Raw genomic sequence first — 20,000 nt, forward strand, 5'->3', positions numbered from 1 at the left:
ACTTTTTCTACCAGGGGTTAGCTGCTTCTGAGAAAAATGGCTGTGCCAAAACAAACCTCACTTTTACCAGATAAACCAATAGCACGATTTTGTGCAAGCGTACCTTCTTCCGATCCTTTTTTTTGTTTAACAGAAGATTTCTGGGTGTCATTTCGGCTGTTGCAAAGTCCATTTTCTCTCGCCTTTGTTTCCTCTCCCTCACGCCATGTATAGATGCCACAATTTATACCCAATTAATCTTGCCATTTACGTTACATTAATTGAACCATTGAAATTCAGTTATACCTTTTAAAAGAAACTGAATGAGATTCTTAACAGAATTCTTATCTCGTTCCATCCCAGTGAGCTCGAGCACGGACCAATGATCAACCTTGGTGTGATGATTCGGGTAGATATGGGGGACATACCACGTTGAACAGACCAATTTCAACCTGTGGAGACGAACCTGGGCAAAGTTGAACTAAAAGAGAGCTTGGCCAAAGTACCAAGTTTAAGATGAGGTTATATATTTGTCGAAGAGAACGAAAATAACGTCTTAAAACGAACTTGGACGAATTGAACTAAAAGAGAGCTTGGCCAAAGTACCAAGTTTAAGATGAGGTTATATATTTGCTGAAGAGAACTAAAATAACGTCTTAAAACGAACTTGGACAAATTGAACTAAAAGATAGCTTTGCCAAAGTACCAAGTTTAAGATAAGGTTATATATTTGCCGAAGAACTAAGATAATGCCTTAAAAGTAGAGCAGCGGAAAATACCTCAATCTCATTTTAGCTGCACCAAGGTAAAACCCTCTATCTCCGCCCTTAGTGACAAAACTTTACCTTTCCAAGGCAGATTAGCTAATGACGAAAAACTGTCAGCCCACCTTAATGACAATGCAGAGGCACCTCCAAGAGTCCTGATGGGTCAACTGCCTTGGCTCAACAGTTCTTTCACCTGATACCCGTCATTCTCTACAAGCTCTCACTAATTTTGCTTTTTGTTCAAGGAGTATTCGATTATCCTAGAAGCAAACCTACTGTAGATGACTGGAGTGAAGATTCAAATTATTTTTACGAACACATAATTTTAAATGAGTTCCTTCTTCCAAATTTGGCGGATTTTATCGCTTTTCTGTTGCATTTTTCAATGGTTTTACACCTTTCATAATGAGCACATACTATCCTGTTGAAACAAGCCAAAAGACCAAGAATCGGACAGCAAGCTTCTAATTAACATAATGCTTAAATAAAAAATAAAAAGGAACAAGTAGAGAAGAAGGGACTAAAAACAGACAAGGAATGAAACTGTAATTAGTAAAAAATAACACTAAATTAACAAAATTGATATCAAGAAAATAAGAAAAAGATAATGAGAGCTCAAATTCAAGGCTGAAGGCCTTGATAGAGGGCCCACGATACATCCAAATTTTGAAGACGCTGGTTATTTGGTCAAGACTGCAATAAAGCTACTAAAAATAGTACAATAGTACCAGGCATTACCTCATATCGTTTACTGAAAAGTTGATCTTGAAGCCCTTATACTCTCAGCCTGATGAGTACAATAAATGATTAGGTAATTGATATGACATTTTAGATACAAGTATAGTACATTAACCTTGATGCTGATATGAGCACACACTTGGGAGACATGAATAAAATTCAGTGCTGCCTTGCAGTTGTTAACAACTGAACTTTTATGTTATGATCTCCACACCTTAGGTGTTGAAGCCTTCTTCATTCACAGAACTTTAAGCGACCAGTAACGGTGAGCTGTTTCTGACGAGCCATTTTAGTGAGCCGAAACTTACGGCTCTACAAAACATATAAATTATTGTTCGTAAGAGAAAAGAAAGGTGCCCTCCCTGTGACTTTAACATCAGATGCATCAAATCATGAAATAAAGATAAAAACCTTCTGTTAGACAAGGTTTATTTTTCTCTTTTTTTCTCTCCTTTACTCTAGCAACTTGCTTTGCTACTTTCATTCAGAAGAACGCTGGCCCATTCTTAGACTGCTTAAACACGATCCTAATCTTGTAGGTTTAGGGTATTCCTAAGAGGTGGGCTCTGAAACCTGTTAATTTTATTATGCGATATCCCGACTGCTTACAGTTACTGGCTTCCCTGAAGTGTGACACGAAGTCGCCGCCCGCCTTAGAAGAAATCTGAAACGGATTAGGAAGTGGTTTCGTTTGTGTCTCAGCGCAGTATGAAGCTGTTCATAAACTGATGTCGTACTACCTTCTCGCTCCATGATTTGCTTTGCACTGATATCGTTTTGCTTAATCATTCTGAGAGACTGACAATACTCGGTATTACCAACAGTGAATTGAAAATTACATCATCCATTCGGCCAGGAAATAAGCTATTTTTTGAAAGATGGTCTTAATGCCAAATGTTTCAAAACATATTGGAGAACTATTTTCTCGTACGGACGTCGAAATGATGGTTTTATTTGGCAATCACGATTTAGACCATCGCAAGACATATTCCGTTTGGCCAACTTGAACAGGGATCTATAATTATAGGATTTACAAGCTGTACCCCTGGGATCTATCGAATGGTATCAACTCTGCAGACCAGCAGCATAACAAACATTAGCTATTTGGGGATGCGTTTGACTGCAACAGGTTCTTGCTTTCAAAAAAAAAAAAAAAAAAAAAAAAAAGCCAATACCAAACGCGTTTTTATTGTAAAACTGTAGATTAGCCGCAATGACAGAATTGCTGATGTGAAAGCTCAGTAGTTTTTAGAGGCTCTGTTGCTGACACAGCCGTCTTATTTTTTGCTATACAATGCAGTTTTGTAATGGAATGCTCGTTTACATCTTTATCAACTTGTGACTTTCTCTTCTCCTCACTGCTCAGTTTTCTCTTTTTCAAATTTTCTCATTTCATTATGCGGAAGCTGTTGCACACAGAGAAGTTCTTCGTTGGGAGAGTGGGTTCCGTTCTCAGATAGCACTCTGCTGGCCGCGAGTTCGAATCTCCGACCGGCTAATGAAGAATAAGAGGAATTTATTTCTGGTGATAGAAATTCATTTCTCGTCATAATGTAGTTCGGATTCACACAATAAGCTGTAGGTTCCGTTGCTAGGTAACCAGTTGGTTCTTAGCCACGTAAAATAAATCTAATCCTTCGGGCCAGCCCTAGAAGAGCTGTTAATCAGTTCAGTGATCTGGTTAAACTCAGGTATACTTAACTTGTTGTATACAGATGGCCTTTGAGGTTTGTACCATACGGATATTTACATATTAACTCATTTGGAATAATATAAATTATTGTAAAAATACAATAATTAATCAAAAAAAACAACCGCACACTAGTTCGGCCATTGGAAGACACCAGAAATACTATAATAACTTTTTTTTCACCATGACACCATACCTACGTCTTAGCCAGACACTTGTTAAAAGGTTTTCTTGATGAACCAATCACTTGGTTGACCCCAAAAGCCCAAAATTTTCACTCAGCAACTACAGAGAATGTAGAACCCTACTTGTACTTGTATGGGAATGTAGAACCGTACTTGTACACGTATCTCGTGGCGGTAAAACAGTAAAGAGAACAGTGCCTAAAGAAGCATCTAGAAGCATCTATAAGTTAAGTATAGCTTAGTTTAACCAGACCACTGAGCTGATTAACAGCTCTCGTAGGGCTGGCCCAAAGGATTAGACTTATTTTACTTGGCTAAGAACCAACTGGTCACCTAGCAACGGAACCTACAGCTTAATGTGGAATCCGAACCACATTATACCAAGAAATGAATTTTTATCACTAGAAATAAATTCCTCTAATTCTTCATTGGCTGGTCGGAGACTCGAACTCGGGCCTAGCAGAGTGCTAGCCGAGAACTCTACCGACTCGTCCAACAAGGAACTAGAAGTATCTATAAAAATCTGCGAGTAAGAAGTCGCTGATGAAACAAAAGACTTTGACTCAACCTTTTAAAAGTAACAATAGAAAAGAAAACCTCTTTGTGTGGAAACATTATTTCGTAAAAGATGAATATCCAGTGACCCAATACATTTCGACGAGTTATCGAGGGGTAAAAATGAACTTGTTTTGGATTTAATGGGTGACTGCAACGCTTGATTTACCCACTATACAAATTTTCCTCTGATTTTTTTTTTTTTTTTTTTTTTTTGCATTTTACCTGATTTTCAAGTTTGATCTTCATAATATCAATAAATAAGATTTAGACTGTAAACCTTCATACACAATTATCCCCTTGCGTCCAACAAGATTACCTGCCCACACTCGAAAGTCAACACATTTATAAAAGCCAAAAAAAAAAGGGTGGAAAAAAAGAAAAAAAAAAAAAATTAAAAATAACTTGATCGAGGGATCCCTTATCTATCTTTCTCCTGGCCTCGTCTCCCCGGAGCCCGGCCGAACAGAGCAGAGCAGAGCAGAGCAGAGCAGAGCAGAGCAGAACACAGCAACACATCATCGGGGGAGAAATGCAAAAACCTCGAAAATACGACGTCCTAAAAATGGCCAACCTAATCATTACATGATAACGAGCTTTGTAATGCTGAGGGATACGTGTTCCGACCCACAATAAAATTACACGGTGGCAGCCGGTTCGGGTTCTATAAATGCTACTGCTCGGGCTCCTTCTATTTTCTTTTAAAACGCCATTAATCAGATCATTCCATTACGGCGATGCGAAGCCAAGAGGCCTTAAACATCAAAATAAAACCGTAAAAAGATTTATGTAAAAGATTTACGGCTCTCCCACACGGAACTAGTGCAAACTTGCACCATCACGTAGGGGAGGGGGATTGGCAGGGAGGAGGAGGAGAGGGGGAGAGGGGTGGAGGCTTAGCTTCAGCCGTTCAGCCAAGCGTTCATTCAACATATATTGCAGCAGAAACACACCGTCGACTGCCATTGTAAAAAGGCAGCTGCATGTTTTAACGTATAAATAAGGCGTCGAAAGTACACGCGATGAGACGGCGCTGGAAACGAACCGTGGTTGGTACTTTCGTCCGATCTTATAAGCTCGTCCTTTGCAACGGAATGGAATGAAGAGTTACAAATGGTGCATAATGTCTCCCAGAAAACACATCTCTTTCCACTGAGGGAACGGTCTTAGAGTGAAAAATCATCGCTAATTGCATGGAATGAAGAGTTAAAAACATCGCATAACATCTCTCGGAACATACACCTCTTTCTACTGAAGGAACGGCGAAATATAATCGCTAATTGCTGCCCTAATAATCCTTTTTAAGCTGAATGAGACACCCCACACAAAGCATTCGCCTATACCCATATAATTACCATACAATTATCAACCGTATCTTTCCACTAACAGAACAACATAATCGCTAATTGCTGCCCTAATAATCCCTCTTAAGCTGAATGAGAAACCCCACACAAGGCATTCACCTATACCCACATAATTACCATACAATTACAAACCGCAACACAACCAAACTTCGAGTACGCATTCACCTGCATAAGTAACCGGAACAAATAACCAAGAGGTGACTTGACGTCGGACGACAACCACAACTGCAGCCAGTTTGGTGAGTCATCATCATAACCTTCGCGAAGACAATAACAAGAGACAATGATACAAGTAACGTACAAGTCATTTAGGCTTCCCAAACCATTCTCGAGGACGACAAGAACACAGGTAAGAACTCTCTCTCTCTCTCTCTCTCTCTCTCTCTCTCTCTCTCTCTCTGTGTGTGTGTGTGTGTGTGTGTGTGTGTAATGGTTTGCAAATCATCTGATTTCTTCCCGAAACGACAGAGCCAATAGTAATAACAATCCCTTCGAGAGACGTCGTGCTCGAGGTTAGGATGAACCGAGTCTCGTCTTTGTCGGGTTTTATTGGCCCGCCAAATGTGAATAGGAGGAGGAGGAGGAGTAAGAGGGGAGGGGGAGGGGAGGGGAGGAGGAGGAGGAGGAGTAAGAAGAAGAGGAGGAGGAGGAGGAGGAGGAGGAGAAGGAGGAGATGAGGAGAAGGAGGAGGAGGAGGAGGAGGTCGTCAGGATTTCTACGGGGGTGTTCCTCATCCTGACTACCGTGGTGTCTGCTCTAGTCATGTACATGCAGCTGATCTGAATGAAATTTAAGAAAAACAGGAAAATGTGTCTAAATTCCTATTTGTGGATAAAGAAATTTTTGATGCAATACAAACGCTGACAGTCAACTTCATGGAATGACGATTCGAAATGTGTTCATAAGACACGGAGCAGCGTACTCTTTCTGTTTACTACCCTAAAGCAATTATCCTTATATAATTTATAATTAACTTGCATTTTTATTTATTTATTTATTTATTTGTTATTTTTTTCTTTTATAATAAATGATCTTTTCTTTCTGTATTTCCTATTATCTTTTGTTAGTTCTTTCAAATAAACATCATATTCTTACTTATGAAGCCCGAATTTCAAGTCAGTGACCCCTGCGGGCTTGTTCCATATGAATTAGGGTTCATTTTCTGAATAATAATAATAATAATAATAATAATAATAATAATAATAATAATAATAATAATCTTCTTCCCAGCTTGTTCCAATTTTTATAATAATAATAATAATAATAATAATAATAATTTTATCAGTAATGGACTTTCGGACGAAGATAATAATAATAATAATAATAACATTTATCTTTCACTTTAACTTCAACCATCTGGAGTAACATCACTAACAGCCACACACAAACTTAAATGAACACTAACAGGAGAAACAAACAGCACTACACAAACAACACAAGCTCACAACCTTCGCCCTGAAGAATACGCTGAGCGTTAAGGCGTGGATAATCACTACGGTCGTGAATGAGGAGAGCAAGAAATAACTTTGAACAGGGAAAGAGATAATATCATTAAGCCTTTGTATATTTATGGTGTAAAAGCCTTGTGGGGGGCGGGGGGGAATTAAAAAAAAGTGAAATATGCGCTGAAGTTTCTTCGGCGCAGTCGAGTTTTCTGTACAGCGTATAATGCTGTATGAAACTCTCAGCCACGGTCCATGAAACTCTCACCCGCAGCCCATGAAACTTTCAGCCACGGCCAGGTGGTGGCCTGTGTTGTTGGCACCTATAGCAGTGCCAGGCACACGATCATGGCTAACTTTAGCCTTAAATAAAATAAAAACTACTGATGCTAGAGGGCTGCAATTTGGTATGTTTGATGATTGGAGGAAGGATGATCAACATAAGAATTTGCAGCCATCTAACCTCAGTAGTTTTTAAGATCTGAGGGCGGACGGACAGACAAATAGCCATCTCAATAGATTTCTTTTACGGAAAACTAAAATGTACAGTTGAAGACAGAGTCATCTGCTTGTAATACCTACTGTACAAGCAGAGAAGCAAAATTAACACGAAGGAAAGCAAAGCCTGCATAAAAAAAAATCATAAATATATTTTAATGCGAATTGGATCCTCGTAAAAGGGCCTCCCGTACTGGCACCAGGATGATATACGAGGGAAGGGGGCGCCATAAACATGCTCCCATTTTATATAAAGTACGAAGTAATGGCTTTCTCTTCTCTTCATTTTTTCTTTAGCAGGTGTTGAGTTAAAAAACTGCCGAGTCATTAAATGCAACGTGTTCTCCTCTTAGTTAATAACTTTTCTCTGATAACTATCTATCTATGTATTGCCGTGACTTATCAATTTTTTCAAAGGAGAAAAAGAAACAGCTGAAATGAAAAGGTGTAACCGTATATAATTCACAGACGGGAGTGTAATTTATTTTGTCCAGATATATTATGTATTTGTTATCATTTGGTTTTTCTGCGTTGGGAAAACTAGAGCATTTTTATAATATATATGTATATGTTATCATTTGATTTTACTGCGTTGGGAAAACTAAAGCATTTTTAATATATATTATATATATATATATATATATATATATATATATATATATATATATATATATATATATATATACACATATAAATATATACTTATATAAACATACATGCATACAAACACACGCAGATACATACGTATATATTATATATACATTATATATATAATGCATATATGCCCTAGAGTCCTGCTGTCAAGAGCAGCAGTACATTTATATATATATATATATATATATATATATATATATATATATATATATATATATATATATATATATATATATATATATATATATATATATAACGTTGCTCTTGACAGCAAGACTGGGCGGCAAAATTTATCAGCACCATGCATAGTATACGTGTGTGTGTGCGTGTTTCTTTGTAACCAGCAGGGCACTTGAACAAAAGGCATTTAATGTAAACATGTACTGAAAAAACTGTACCATCATCGCCGTGAGATGCAAATGGCCTCTGTGAAATTCCGCCAATCACGCCTTCCCTGTGCTTTATCTTCCACGAATCTCCACTTATCTCCATTCTCCTGTCTCACAGTTCACATCCAAGAAGAACTGGGTCTTCCTTCCAGCTCCTCTGCACAAGGCATCTCCACCTTGCCTTCATTATCATCTCATTTGTAACTGGGACTTCAGTCACTTCCCTTACGGTATCATTTCCAACTCTGTCCGTTCTGTTCTTCTTAAAAGGTTTTATTCTCGAACCGACAACCTTTTAATATTGAGACCGTACCGAGTTAAACGCCTAACGTCGCCCAGCCCGCATAATTTACACATTGTTATTCATCAGCATACAAACGAGAGCGAGAAAGAGAAATTCATTCGCAGAGAAATTTTACAAAGAAGAAGAAGAAGAAGAAGAAGAAGAAGAAGAAGAAGAAGAAGAAGAAGAAGAGGGAGTTTGGGGAAAAAAAAAAAAATGAGGTTAACCAACGGTGCGGAACCCGAAAACCGTGAGTCCTTTAGAAGAAACTCTCGAACTGACAACATGGCCCAGGGAATTACGATGACGAGATTATGTGATTTTATGCATGGCTGAGAAAACGAGGAGGAGGAGGAGGAGGAAGAAGAGGAGGAAGAAGAGGAGGAGGAGGAGGAGGGAGGAGGGAGGAACCACTCCCGACAAGAGTTTAACTTATTGTATAGAACTCTTCCAGATACAATGGAGTGAAAATAAGGGGCTACATTTGGGAACACTTCTTCAGTCTCGCCCCGGTTGCTTTGCAGTGAGGAATGAATGCAAAGTGCGTGAAAAGGACAGGTCATGCTTCATCTCTTTTTTAAATGTTTGTATATGCAGTACACACACACACACACACACACACATATATATATATATATATATATATATATATATATATATATATATATATATATATATATATATATATATATATATATATATATATATATATATATATATATATATATATATATATATATGAGACTTTCCTTTTAATCTAATTTATTCAATTGCCTTACGGCATCAATAACATAAATGTTGTCATGACTATAAATCAATCACACAAGTAAATTTTAAATTTTTTTTTTTAACTTGTTATACATTTGTGTTTATTCTTGAAACCAGATGTGCAAAAAAAAACAGTCTCTCTCTCTCTCTCTCTCTCTCTCTCTCTCTCTCTCTCTCTCTCTCTCTCTCTCTCTCTCTCTCTCTCTCAAAACACTGTTTTGAATCCGCTCCAAAATCTCACTGCAGACTCGAAAGTGGCTAAAAACTCCCGCAACCGACCTGTTTTCTTTTTCTCTCTCTCTTTAACAAAAGTGGTTTTATATACAAGGAAAACTCTGCACGAAAAACTTGACGTTATAAAAAAAAACGGTCGGAAAACATTGAGAAATACAAATAAAACTTTACAAAAAACAACACTGTGGAAAGCGGGAATAAGGGAAAAACACTACTGAAACAGTTTCATTGAAAAAAAATTACCATTTACTCAAGAACTAATAATATTCATTTATTAAATTCCTCAACGATTTCTTGTAAAAGTAGTTCAAAATACCAAGCATTCGAGTTATCCAATCTCCAGTCATATCAGATGGGAAGGTATTTTCAATTATTTCCTAGGTACACACGCATGCTTCATGGGTGTTCGCCTATGTACAACCACACCTAAAAATGTATCAGCGGTCTGGCATAGACAAGTTTGGGAAAGAAACAATACAACCGTAAAAATTTAACAACTGCTATGACTTAGCAAACCATATTAGCCCAGAATATGTGTCCACAGCATAACAAACCATATTAGCCCAGAATATGTGTCCACAGCATAACAAACCATATTAGCCCAGAATATGTGTCCACAGCATAACAAACCATATTAGCCCAGAATATGTGTCCACTGTATAACAAACCATATTAGCCCAGAATATGTGTCCACTGTATGACAAACCATATTAGCCAAGAATATGTGTCCACAGCATAACAAACCATATTAGCGCAGAATATGTGTCCACAGCATAACAAACCATATTAGCCCAGAATATGTGTCCACTGTATAACAAACCATATTAGCCCAGAATATGTGTCCACTGTATAACAAACCATATTAGCCCAGAATATGTGTCCACTGTATAACAAACCATATTAGCCCAGAATATGTGTCCACTGTATAACAAACCATATTAGCCCAGAATATGTGTCCACTGTATAACAAACCATATTAGCCCAGAATATGTGTCCACTGTATAACAAACCATATTAGCCCAGAATACGTGTCCACAGTATAACAAACCATATTAGCCCAGGAATATGTGTCCACTGTATAACAAACCATATTAGCCCAGAATATGTGTCCACTGTAAACAAACCAAATTAGCCCAGAATACGTGTCCACTGTATAACAAACCATATTAGCCCAGAATATGTGTCCACTGTATAACAAACCATATTAGCCCAGAATGTGTCCACTGTATAACAAACCATATTAGCCCAGAATATGTGTCCACTGTAAAACAAACCAAATTAGCCCAGAATATGTGTCCACTGTATAACAAACCATATTAGCCCAGAATATGTGTCCACTGTATAACAAACCATATTAGCCCAGAATATGTGTCCACTGTATAACAAACCATATTAGCCCAGAATATGTGTCCACTGTATAACAAACCATATTAGCCCAGAATACGTGTCCACTTTTAACAAGCCATATTATCCCAGAATACTTGGCCACTGTATAACAAACCATATTAGCCCAGAATATGTGTCCACTGTAAAACAAACCATATTAGCCCAGAATACGTGTCCACTGTATAACAAACCACAGCCCAGCATAGGTGTCCACTGCAGAACAAACCATATTAGCCCAGAATGTGTCCACTGTATAACAAACCATAGTCTAAAATACGTGTCCAATGTATAGCAATCCACATTAGCCCAGGATATGTGTCTACTGTACTTTGGTTCTGCGAGCTTTAAATTAATAGACAAAAAAAAAAAAATGGTCCACTTTAATAGATAACTTTTGAAACCCGAAAGATGCAAGAGTATTTTCCACGGCTCTCTATAGCTCAGAATATACCGAAGAAAGTTTTGAAAACCATTTGGACCAGGAACTATTTTCTCAGCTCTCATGTTAGCGTTTTCAGCATCAATGGTTAAATTTAGCTGTTAGCGTAAATTTAGTCGAAAAATTATTGTCCGATGATGGTAATATTTTGATGTACTATAAGAAAGCTACTATTTCACGGCATATTCGGCAGTATTGGTCCTGCCTCTATTTCTAATTTTTATTTATTTCCGTCTCGTTTCGAAGCCAAAATAAGAAATAATCAACTAAGATTTACAGTGCTAAAATACTGTTTTAAACCTTGATGCCTATTTCTAAATATCTCGAAAATGCAACGTTTCAACAACTGACTGTTTCTTTCAAATTTCTTATATATATATATATATATATATATATATATTATATATATATATATATATATATATATATATATATATATATATATATATATATATTTCTTTTTATCTTAATTTGATGTACTTTCTTTTCTGCACAAATGCCGAACAAATTTCAGAGAGACGTATTACTGAGGCAGAAAATTAATTGCCACGATTTTTCAGAATCTTTTTCATCTAGAGAAAAGATGGGTTTTGCTTCAAGTTAATTATCTATAGCGAGTATCATGAAAAATATGAATTTTGCTTTATTGCTTGAATTAACTGTTATTTAAAAAAAATAAAAGGAATTGTTTAGAACAACAAAATTGCAGTTGATAGCGTAAATTTATTTGTAGAATTCTTCTAACAACGTTCGCGAACTTTTGTCTTGGGGAAACGGTCCAATTTCATTAAAAAAAAAAAAAAAAGAAAAATCTTTCATTCCCGAACCAAGTGCGATAAAAAAAAATTCAAAAACTCCGTTTTAAAAGTGGAACGGGGAGAAAAGCTTTTTTTTTTTTTTTAAGAAAGTGACATGGGAGGTCAATCAATACGGAAAAAAAAAATATTACGAAAATTTTGCAAACGCGCAAAGAATGCAAAAAATCAAATTACAAGCTCTGCCCTCACCGCCGATCAGTTCGATAAATGTCTTTATAAAACCGATCGATATATGTCTTTATAGAGCCGATCATCGAAAAAGAATTTCATTGTCTGGGGGTTTTAAAAATCTTCAGGGTTACTGGGAGCGACTTTTCTCCCAAGCGTGATTTCAAAAATTATTGGTTATATATCAGAAGCAGGTGGGTTGAGTGTGTAGTAAAATGGACGCATTGCTTTCCTTACTCCACACACCGTGACTAACAGTATCATTTTGCCCGAAAAGATGGAGTCGGAACTTTCATGTAATTTTTTATTTTTTTTTTTTTTAAAACTTAAGAAAGCTTTGGCGGCAATGTTTATGGATGGCCGACTTCTTCCTTATCTTTTAGAACAATCATCCTTTTCAAAAGTGCTCCAGATTTTGTGATTGTGTGTGCATACACACACAAACACACACACACACACACACACACACACATATATATATATACATACATAAACATGAATGTCTTTAATGTAATGTAACAGTACACACACATATACATAATAATGTATATATATATATATATATATATATATATATATATATATATATATATATATATATATATATACATGTAGTAAACATTGGGCTAGCAGCATCACCATTAATATATATATATATATATATATATATATATATATATATATATATATATATATATATATATATATATATATATATATATTAAACACTATATATAACAGCATCATTCAGAAGTAACTGCAAAAGAACAGGAAAACTAACAACCATCCCATCTAAGGAGAGAAGGCAAAGATAGAATTAAAAAATATACAAATATAATTACAAAATAACTGCAAAGAACAGTGGGGAAACTAACAACCATCCCATCTAAGGAAAATCAACTTAGAATATAAAATAATACATTCTAAATATATGTACATATTACAAAAGTTGTCACTTGTTTATATAAACAAGTGACATGTACATATATTTATATATGGTCCCAGATCATATGAACCTATTGTTTATATGGAAAGTTGATTTTATAAGCTAACTTCCCCACTGATGAATAACAGTTGCCCTCACCCAGATAATTCGTCGGTACCTTTCTCTAGCGTTGCAGAGTGGTCCAAGTCTTCCATGGTATGTTCTCAGTTATGGATAGCGTTCTTAAAATTTATAAGGGTACAGGAGAGAGAGAGAGAGAGAGAGAGAGAGAGAGAGAGAGAGAGAGAGAGAGAGAGAGAGAGAGAGAGAGAGAGTAAAAGTAAAATTCATGAACCACAGATTGCATATTTTACCCGAATTTTTACACTAAGATATACCAAAACATATATATAGTTGTGTATTTCTGTATGCTGTCAATTCCTAGACCTTTAGGTCTTAATCAATTCACGCTTTCTCTTATCATACTCACGGTATGGAATTGTCCTTCGCATCTCAGTTCTCTAATTGTTATAAAAAAAAAGTATAATTCTTCATCTTCGAGATTAATAAATATCCCAGATGAATTATATATATATATATATATATATATATATATATATATATATATATAATATATACATATACACATATTGTAATTTCTAATAATCCTACTTTCCAGAGATACTCTTCGTTGCCCTCATTCGTCAAGGAAAATCGGAAATAACCCAAACATCGTACAATAAAGAGACCTAATTCGGGATTCCTGAGAGAGAGAGAGAGAGAGAGAGAGAGAGAGAGAGAGGAGAGAGAGTATCAGTTTCGTGTGTAAGTGTTCACTACTCTGCTTTCTTACTTTCTCGATTTTATTAATATTTTCTAATATATTTTCTATGAAAACAGTAAAATCTGATATAGAAAATGAATGATAAAAACCAGTAACTGCGTGATGGTTTTCGAACAAACGGTAGGAAACTTTACTCCATCCACTAATCCACTAGCGGATAGGTGGGGGGGATGGGGGGAATCCGAGCACGTGGGGCCCCCCCCTGGAAAAATGACAAAATAAATAATAATATTGAAGATTTAGATGATAATAACATAAATGAGATATAAAATGGGAAAGAATAAAAAATCTATTATAGAAGTAATAAAATTTTGAGAAAAATAATAACACTAATCTTAACGATAAATATAATAACAATACTAATAACAAAAATCTCAACGATAAAATAACAATAATAATCTTAACGATAATAATAATGGATTCGGTATTTCTTGATAGAACAGGCGATTTCCGTCCATTTCATAATTTCTACTTAAAAAAAAAAAAAAAAAATATATATATATATATATATATATATATATATATATATATATATATATATATATAGAGAGAGAGAGAGAGAGAGAGAGAGAGAGAGAGAGAGAGAGAGAGAGAGAGACCATGGGCAGATGGAGAGGCACACGTACAATCAACAGCTTTTATTGTGGCCGACGGCGCTTCGCAATAATCCATTGCATTTTCAAGGCTGCAATGACACAATTTTATTTAATAAAAAAGGGACGTCACTACATAAAGTTATAAAGATAAAAATAAAAAAATATATATATATATTTCTTAAAATATCTTAAAACAAACCTACCCAGTACATGGCTAAAAATGTCTAAACAGAAAAAGGTAAAACTATAGTCGAAAGCAAACAGAACAGCAGAGAAATTATCAAATATAAGAAAATATTTCAAAGTCATATATATATATATATATATATATATATATATATATATATATATATATATATATATATATATATATATATATATATATATATATATATATAATATATATATATATAGAGACTTTCCTAGCGGTCGTGTTAGACTTCAATGAGGCAGGATGGCTCAGATTCCAGGTTCTTGATTCTGCGAATCACAATTTGCCAAGTGAAGAATCTGGAATCTAAACCATCCCGCCTCACCGAAGCCTAATACGGGTAGCAGGAGTGCATACATACACACATACATACATACAAAAGACGCAAGCAAATTACTTTAATATTTCATGGCATTGACAACAATCTCTCAAAATAAGGAAATATTCACACATCACAAACCTGGAAGACGGGTTGTTATTGACATTTCCATTTTACTTCAAAGTCAACATATTTTCAGGATAGGTTAACCCAATCCCCTTCTCCTTTGTCCACGTAACTCGTTTCTCCCTGAGTAATCTCAGGATAACCTTATGGAAAGCTATATCATTGTCTATAAGTTTAACGAAAATATTAACATAAAAATAAAAATAACAATAACAATAAGACCAGTAATCCTTTTACTGTTCTCCAAACCTTTACACTCTACGAATCACATCACACGTAGCAATAACTGATGATAATGAAAGTACGCAAACGTAATCAGTAAATATAATTCTCAACACATACATCGTCAGTACACATGCATGCACGTACATTTAGTAATAATAATAAAAGGCCCAAGGAATTCAGGCGAACACAACGCGCTTCGCATGTCCATTACCTTGGATAATTAGGAATATGTATGCCTTTGTATACATGGTTCGTGTGTACCTGTTGTATATATAATCAGTGTTTCTATATCCATAAAACTCGTAGATAATTTTATTTTTTAAAAGCTTAGGTTTAGTAATAATAATAATAGTGATAATAATAATAATAATAATAATAATAATAATAATAATAATAATATAATAATAAATATAATAATAATGATGATGATGATGATGACGATGATAATAATGATACAATAATAATAATAATAATAATGATTAATAATAAAATAATAATAATAATGTAATAATAATGATGACAATAATAATGATAATGTGTGACAAAAAGGAGGCGAGATATTCATGCTGAATATATTAATAATACATTTCAATCATACAGATCTTAATGAGAAGACGGCCCAGGTAACTGTGACTGGCTTAGCAGATGATGATGATGGTGATGGTGATGATGAGAATATGAAAGAACGTGAGGCGGCTTGTGATCCACGAGATCGATGTGAGATGAGGAACTAGGAACATTGACGCTGCTGCTGCTGCTTAACCCTAGAGGGTGGGAGGAAGCGGAGGACGTCTGGACGACCGACGACGACGAAGAAGACGAGGAAGACGGAGGCGGCGGCGGGCCCTGGTGGGAAGAACTCTTGCCCTCGAGCAGCTCGACCGTCGGCAAGGGCACGGGCCCGGGCTCCCGCTCCCGGTGGTACCTGGAGATGTGCGACAGCAGCGAGTTTCGGGAGGAGTACTCCTTGGCGCAGTGAGGGCAGGTCAGGCGCTGAGGGCCCGAGTGGCGGTCCTCCATGTGGGTTCGTAAAATGTACTTGTTGGAACAGATTCGACCACATACCGGGCAAGTCACCGGGGCGCGACACGGGAATCTTTCGCTGCCGCCTCCACCTCCTCCTCCGCCTCCGCCGCCGCCGCCGCCGCCTCCGCCGCCTCCGCCTCCTCCAGGCATCATAATGGGCAAACCGCATCCGGCCCCTGCGATCCCGACGCTGACGCCGTTGTTGCCGCTGACGCCGCTGCCTCCTCCAACGCCGGGACCAGCCATGGCCGGAACACCTGAAATAACACCACCACCTCGTACAGCCGCCATATTTACTTATAAACAGAGAGATCAACATAGAAGAGTCTTTCGCTAGGCGAATGACATGGTTGTTAAACGTTCAACAGCGACAACAACAACAACAGCAACAACAAAAACACAACATATTGGCTATCAAGAACTCAGGAGGACCAGCTCTCACTGACCACCGATTGACCTGTTCGTGAAACAAAGCTGCGGCAGCAGTAGGCGAACAATCAAGACAAGGTGAGTTTCACGGAATTCAAAAGCTAATTAGAGCAAGTTACTCAAGACTAGTCACAGCGATGGCAGGGCAAGATTCCGGTCACATTTAACAAACGGTTAATTCTACAGGAAAGTAAGAGAAAAAGAGAGACAGAGAGAACCCGAATCTTTTCATTATGAAATTTTTATCTTAATAAATGCACCCATCAATGACGACATTTTAAATTAAAAATGGCTTTCGTTTGACCCTGTACTTCTCAATGTGACACTGGCGTCCCTCCTAACAGCATACAATTATCATGTAAAACGTCTTGCTTGATACAGACCCAGTACTTCCTTCAGGTATACCTCTCAAGACACAATCACTCGCTTCTTTCTTGAAACTAGTCACTTCGCATTTGCTACATTCTGTCACTTTATAACTGACTTAGTCACTGGGACTTCTCACTTAAAATAACTTATAAAGAGGAAAATAACAGTCCCGTTAATTTTCAGGCTTTAGTTCTCTGTAAAAGAAAACTACTGAGATGGCTGTTTGTCTGTCCGTCCGCACTTTTTCTGTCCGTCCTCAGATCTTAAAAACTACTGAGGCTAGAGGACTGCAAATTGGTATGTTGATCATTCACCCTCCAATCATCAAACATACCAAATTGCAGCCCTCTAGCCTCAGTAGTTTTGATTTTATTTAAGATTAAAGTCAGCCATGATCATGCGTCAACAACACAGGCCACCACCTGGCCGTGGCTGAAAGTTTCATGGGCCGCGGCTGAGTTTCATGGCCCGTGGCTGAGAGTTTTATACAGCATATACGCTTTACAGAAAATTCGACGGCGCCGAAGAAACTTCGGCGCATTTTTTACTTGTTTATTTAATACATTCAGCTAAACATAACATGTGTTGCCATTCTAGCTACTTCTGCACCAAGAAGAGCCCTCCCATGTATGTAAATGGTATGCTTTGTGAGGTATAAGATTCTGTCAACTTTTTCAATACGGAAATAAACGTCAAACGGTGAACAGCTAGAAAACCAAGCGAGGAAACACTGGAGTCTGGGCGCCTGTATTGAAGCACTGATCAAGAATTATTTTCATTCACTTCCTTCTGGAACTGAATTTTCATCCTCAACCTAAAACGTTCAACTCTATATAGAACTAAAAACAGTTGTCTAGAATTCACGATATCTTACAGAGAGAGAGAGAGAGAGAGAGAGAGAGAGAGAGAGAGAGAGAGAGAGAGAGAGAGAGAGAGAGAAAGTGAAATCACATATCACAGACATACTCCAACCCAAGATTCGTGATCAAATTTCACAATATCTTAATACACACACACACACAGAGAGAGAGAGAGAGAGAGAGAGAGAGAGAGAGAGAGAGAGAGAGAGAGAGAGAGAGAGAGAGATCACGTATTAAAGAAATACTCCAGCCCCAAGATACGCGATCAAAGGCAAACCTAATTATGTGGCCTGAAAGCTTCCTTCCTATTCGTGGAGGAGAGAAAGTTCTTCAACGGCTTCCCTTGGTCTTAGGCCTCACTATTTAACGCTGATGTTTATTATCACCTTCAGAAGAGGGCAGTAGGATGCACTGTCAGCAGGAGGCTTACTGATAGGGCACCTAAATGCCCTCTTCTGAAGGCTTCCCTCAAGGAAATATATAATTAATCCATAAATACTGACGTGTGGGAGAGGGTGAAATATCATCAGTGTCGCGCGTCAATATTTATGGATTAATTATATATTTCGGTGGAGGGGGGGTCCTACTGAAATATATATAAATAATCCGGGAGTATACTTTATCAACAGGCTTCCTCACGGATTAAATATAAATTTGGGGCTACTGAAATATATAAATAATCCGGGAGTATACTTTATCAACAGGCTTCCTCACGGATTAAATATAAATTTTTTTTGGGGGGGCTACTGAAATATATAAATAATCCGGGAGTATACTTTATCAATAGGCTTCCTCACGGATTAATTATGTATTTCCGTGAGGATGCCCCATCAGTAGGCCTCCTCACGGAAATATATAAAAAAAAAAAATCCAAAAATATTGACGTGTGACACTGATAGTATTGTTTTGATCTCCCGCACGTCAATATTTATGGATTAATTATGTTTCCGTGAGGAGATATTCAGAAGAGATCAGCAAGATGCCCCATCAGTAGGCCTTCTTAAGGAAATATATAACTAATCCATAAATACTGACTTGTGGGAGAGGAAAATATAGTGTCAGTGTCATACAGTGGAGACTATGCATGCGCATACGGGTCTGCAAGGTGTTATGTGAATATTCCTTCAAACTCAAATAGGGAAGGGTTCTTCAGAAAACGATACTACCTCTGACTAAAGAACAGGGAGTGGGGTACATGATACTCTTACTAACCCATTGAATAGCGGATGACGTTTTCCTAACACACATATATGCGTAACACATTCATTCACTTCGTTACAATCACACGAAGTTCAACTATATACTGATTCTTTTTTTACGCGCATTATATGTATATTAATCTACTCAACACTTCCTACTCATATATCGAATCAAGAGGTAAATTCTTTTCAACCATTATGGTTCTGACACAACTACCTACACTTCGACTTTTGACTTTGTGAGACGTCAACTCTGCTCTCAGCTAATCATTCTCCCTCTGAGTCCTAGGCTCCTGGTCCTACTCTGCTACTCTCTAAATTTAGGCCCCTTTAGGATAGAATATGAAATTTGGTCCAAGCACTGGGACCTATGAGGTCGTTCGGCGCTGAAAGGGAAACAGTGAAAAGGTTTGAGAGGTGTAACAGGAGGAAAATCTCGCAGTTGCACTATGAAACAAGTGGAAAGTAAGATGGAAGAAAGAGAATATGAATGGAGGTACAGCAAAAGGAATAA

The 20,000-nt window shown here is 37.0% G+C and overlaps 1 protein-coding gene across 8 annotated transcripts in view; it reads right to left on the reverse strand.

Moving 5' to 3' along the window:
• The window catches only part of LOC136850738 (protein abrupt-like), a 340,568-nt gene that overhangs the window by 102,161 nt on the left and 218,407 nt on the right, over window positions 1–20,000 (reverse strand). Inside the window, exon 6 of one of the 8 annotated variants that reach the window (XM_067124646.1) lies at window positions 15,689–16,886. The exons of the other annotated variants lie outside the window; for them this stretch is intronic. Coding sequence (XP_066980747.1) covers window positions 16,207–16,886 — 680 coding nt within the window. The 3' untranslated portion in view covers window positions 15,689–16,206. Of the gene's footprint in view, window positions 1–15,688; window positions 16,887–20,000 lie in introns of those variants that run through there. 8 annotated transcript variants of the gene reach the window in all.

Source organism: Macrobrachium rosenbergii, chromosome 22 (genome assembly GCF_040412425.1).
Source record: "Macrobrachium rosenbergii isolate ZJJX-2024 chromosome 22, ASM4041242v1, whole genome shotgun sequence".
Lineage (NCBI taxonomy): Eukaryota > Metazoa > Arthropoda > Malacostraca > Decapoda > Palaemonidae > Macrobrachium > Macrobrachium rosenbergii.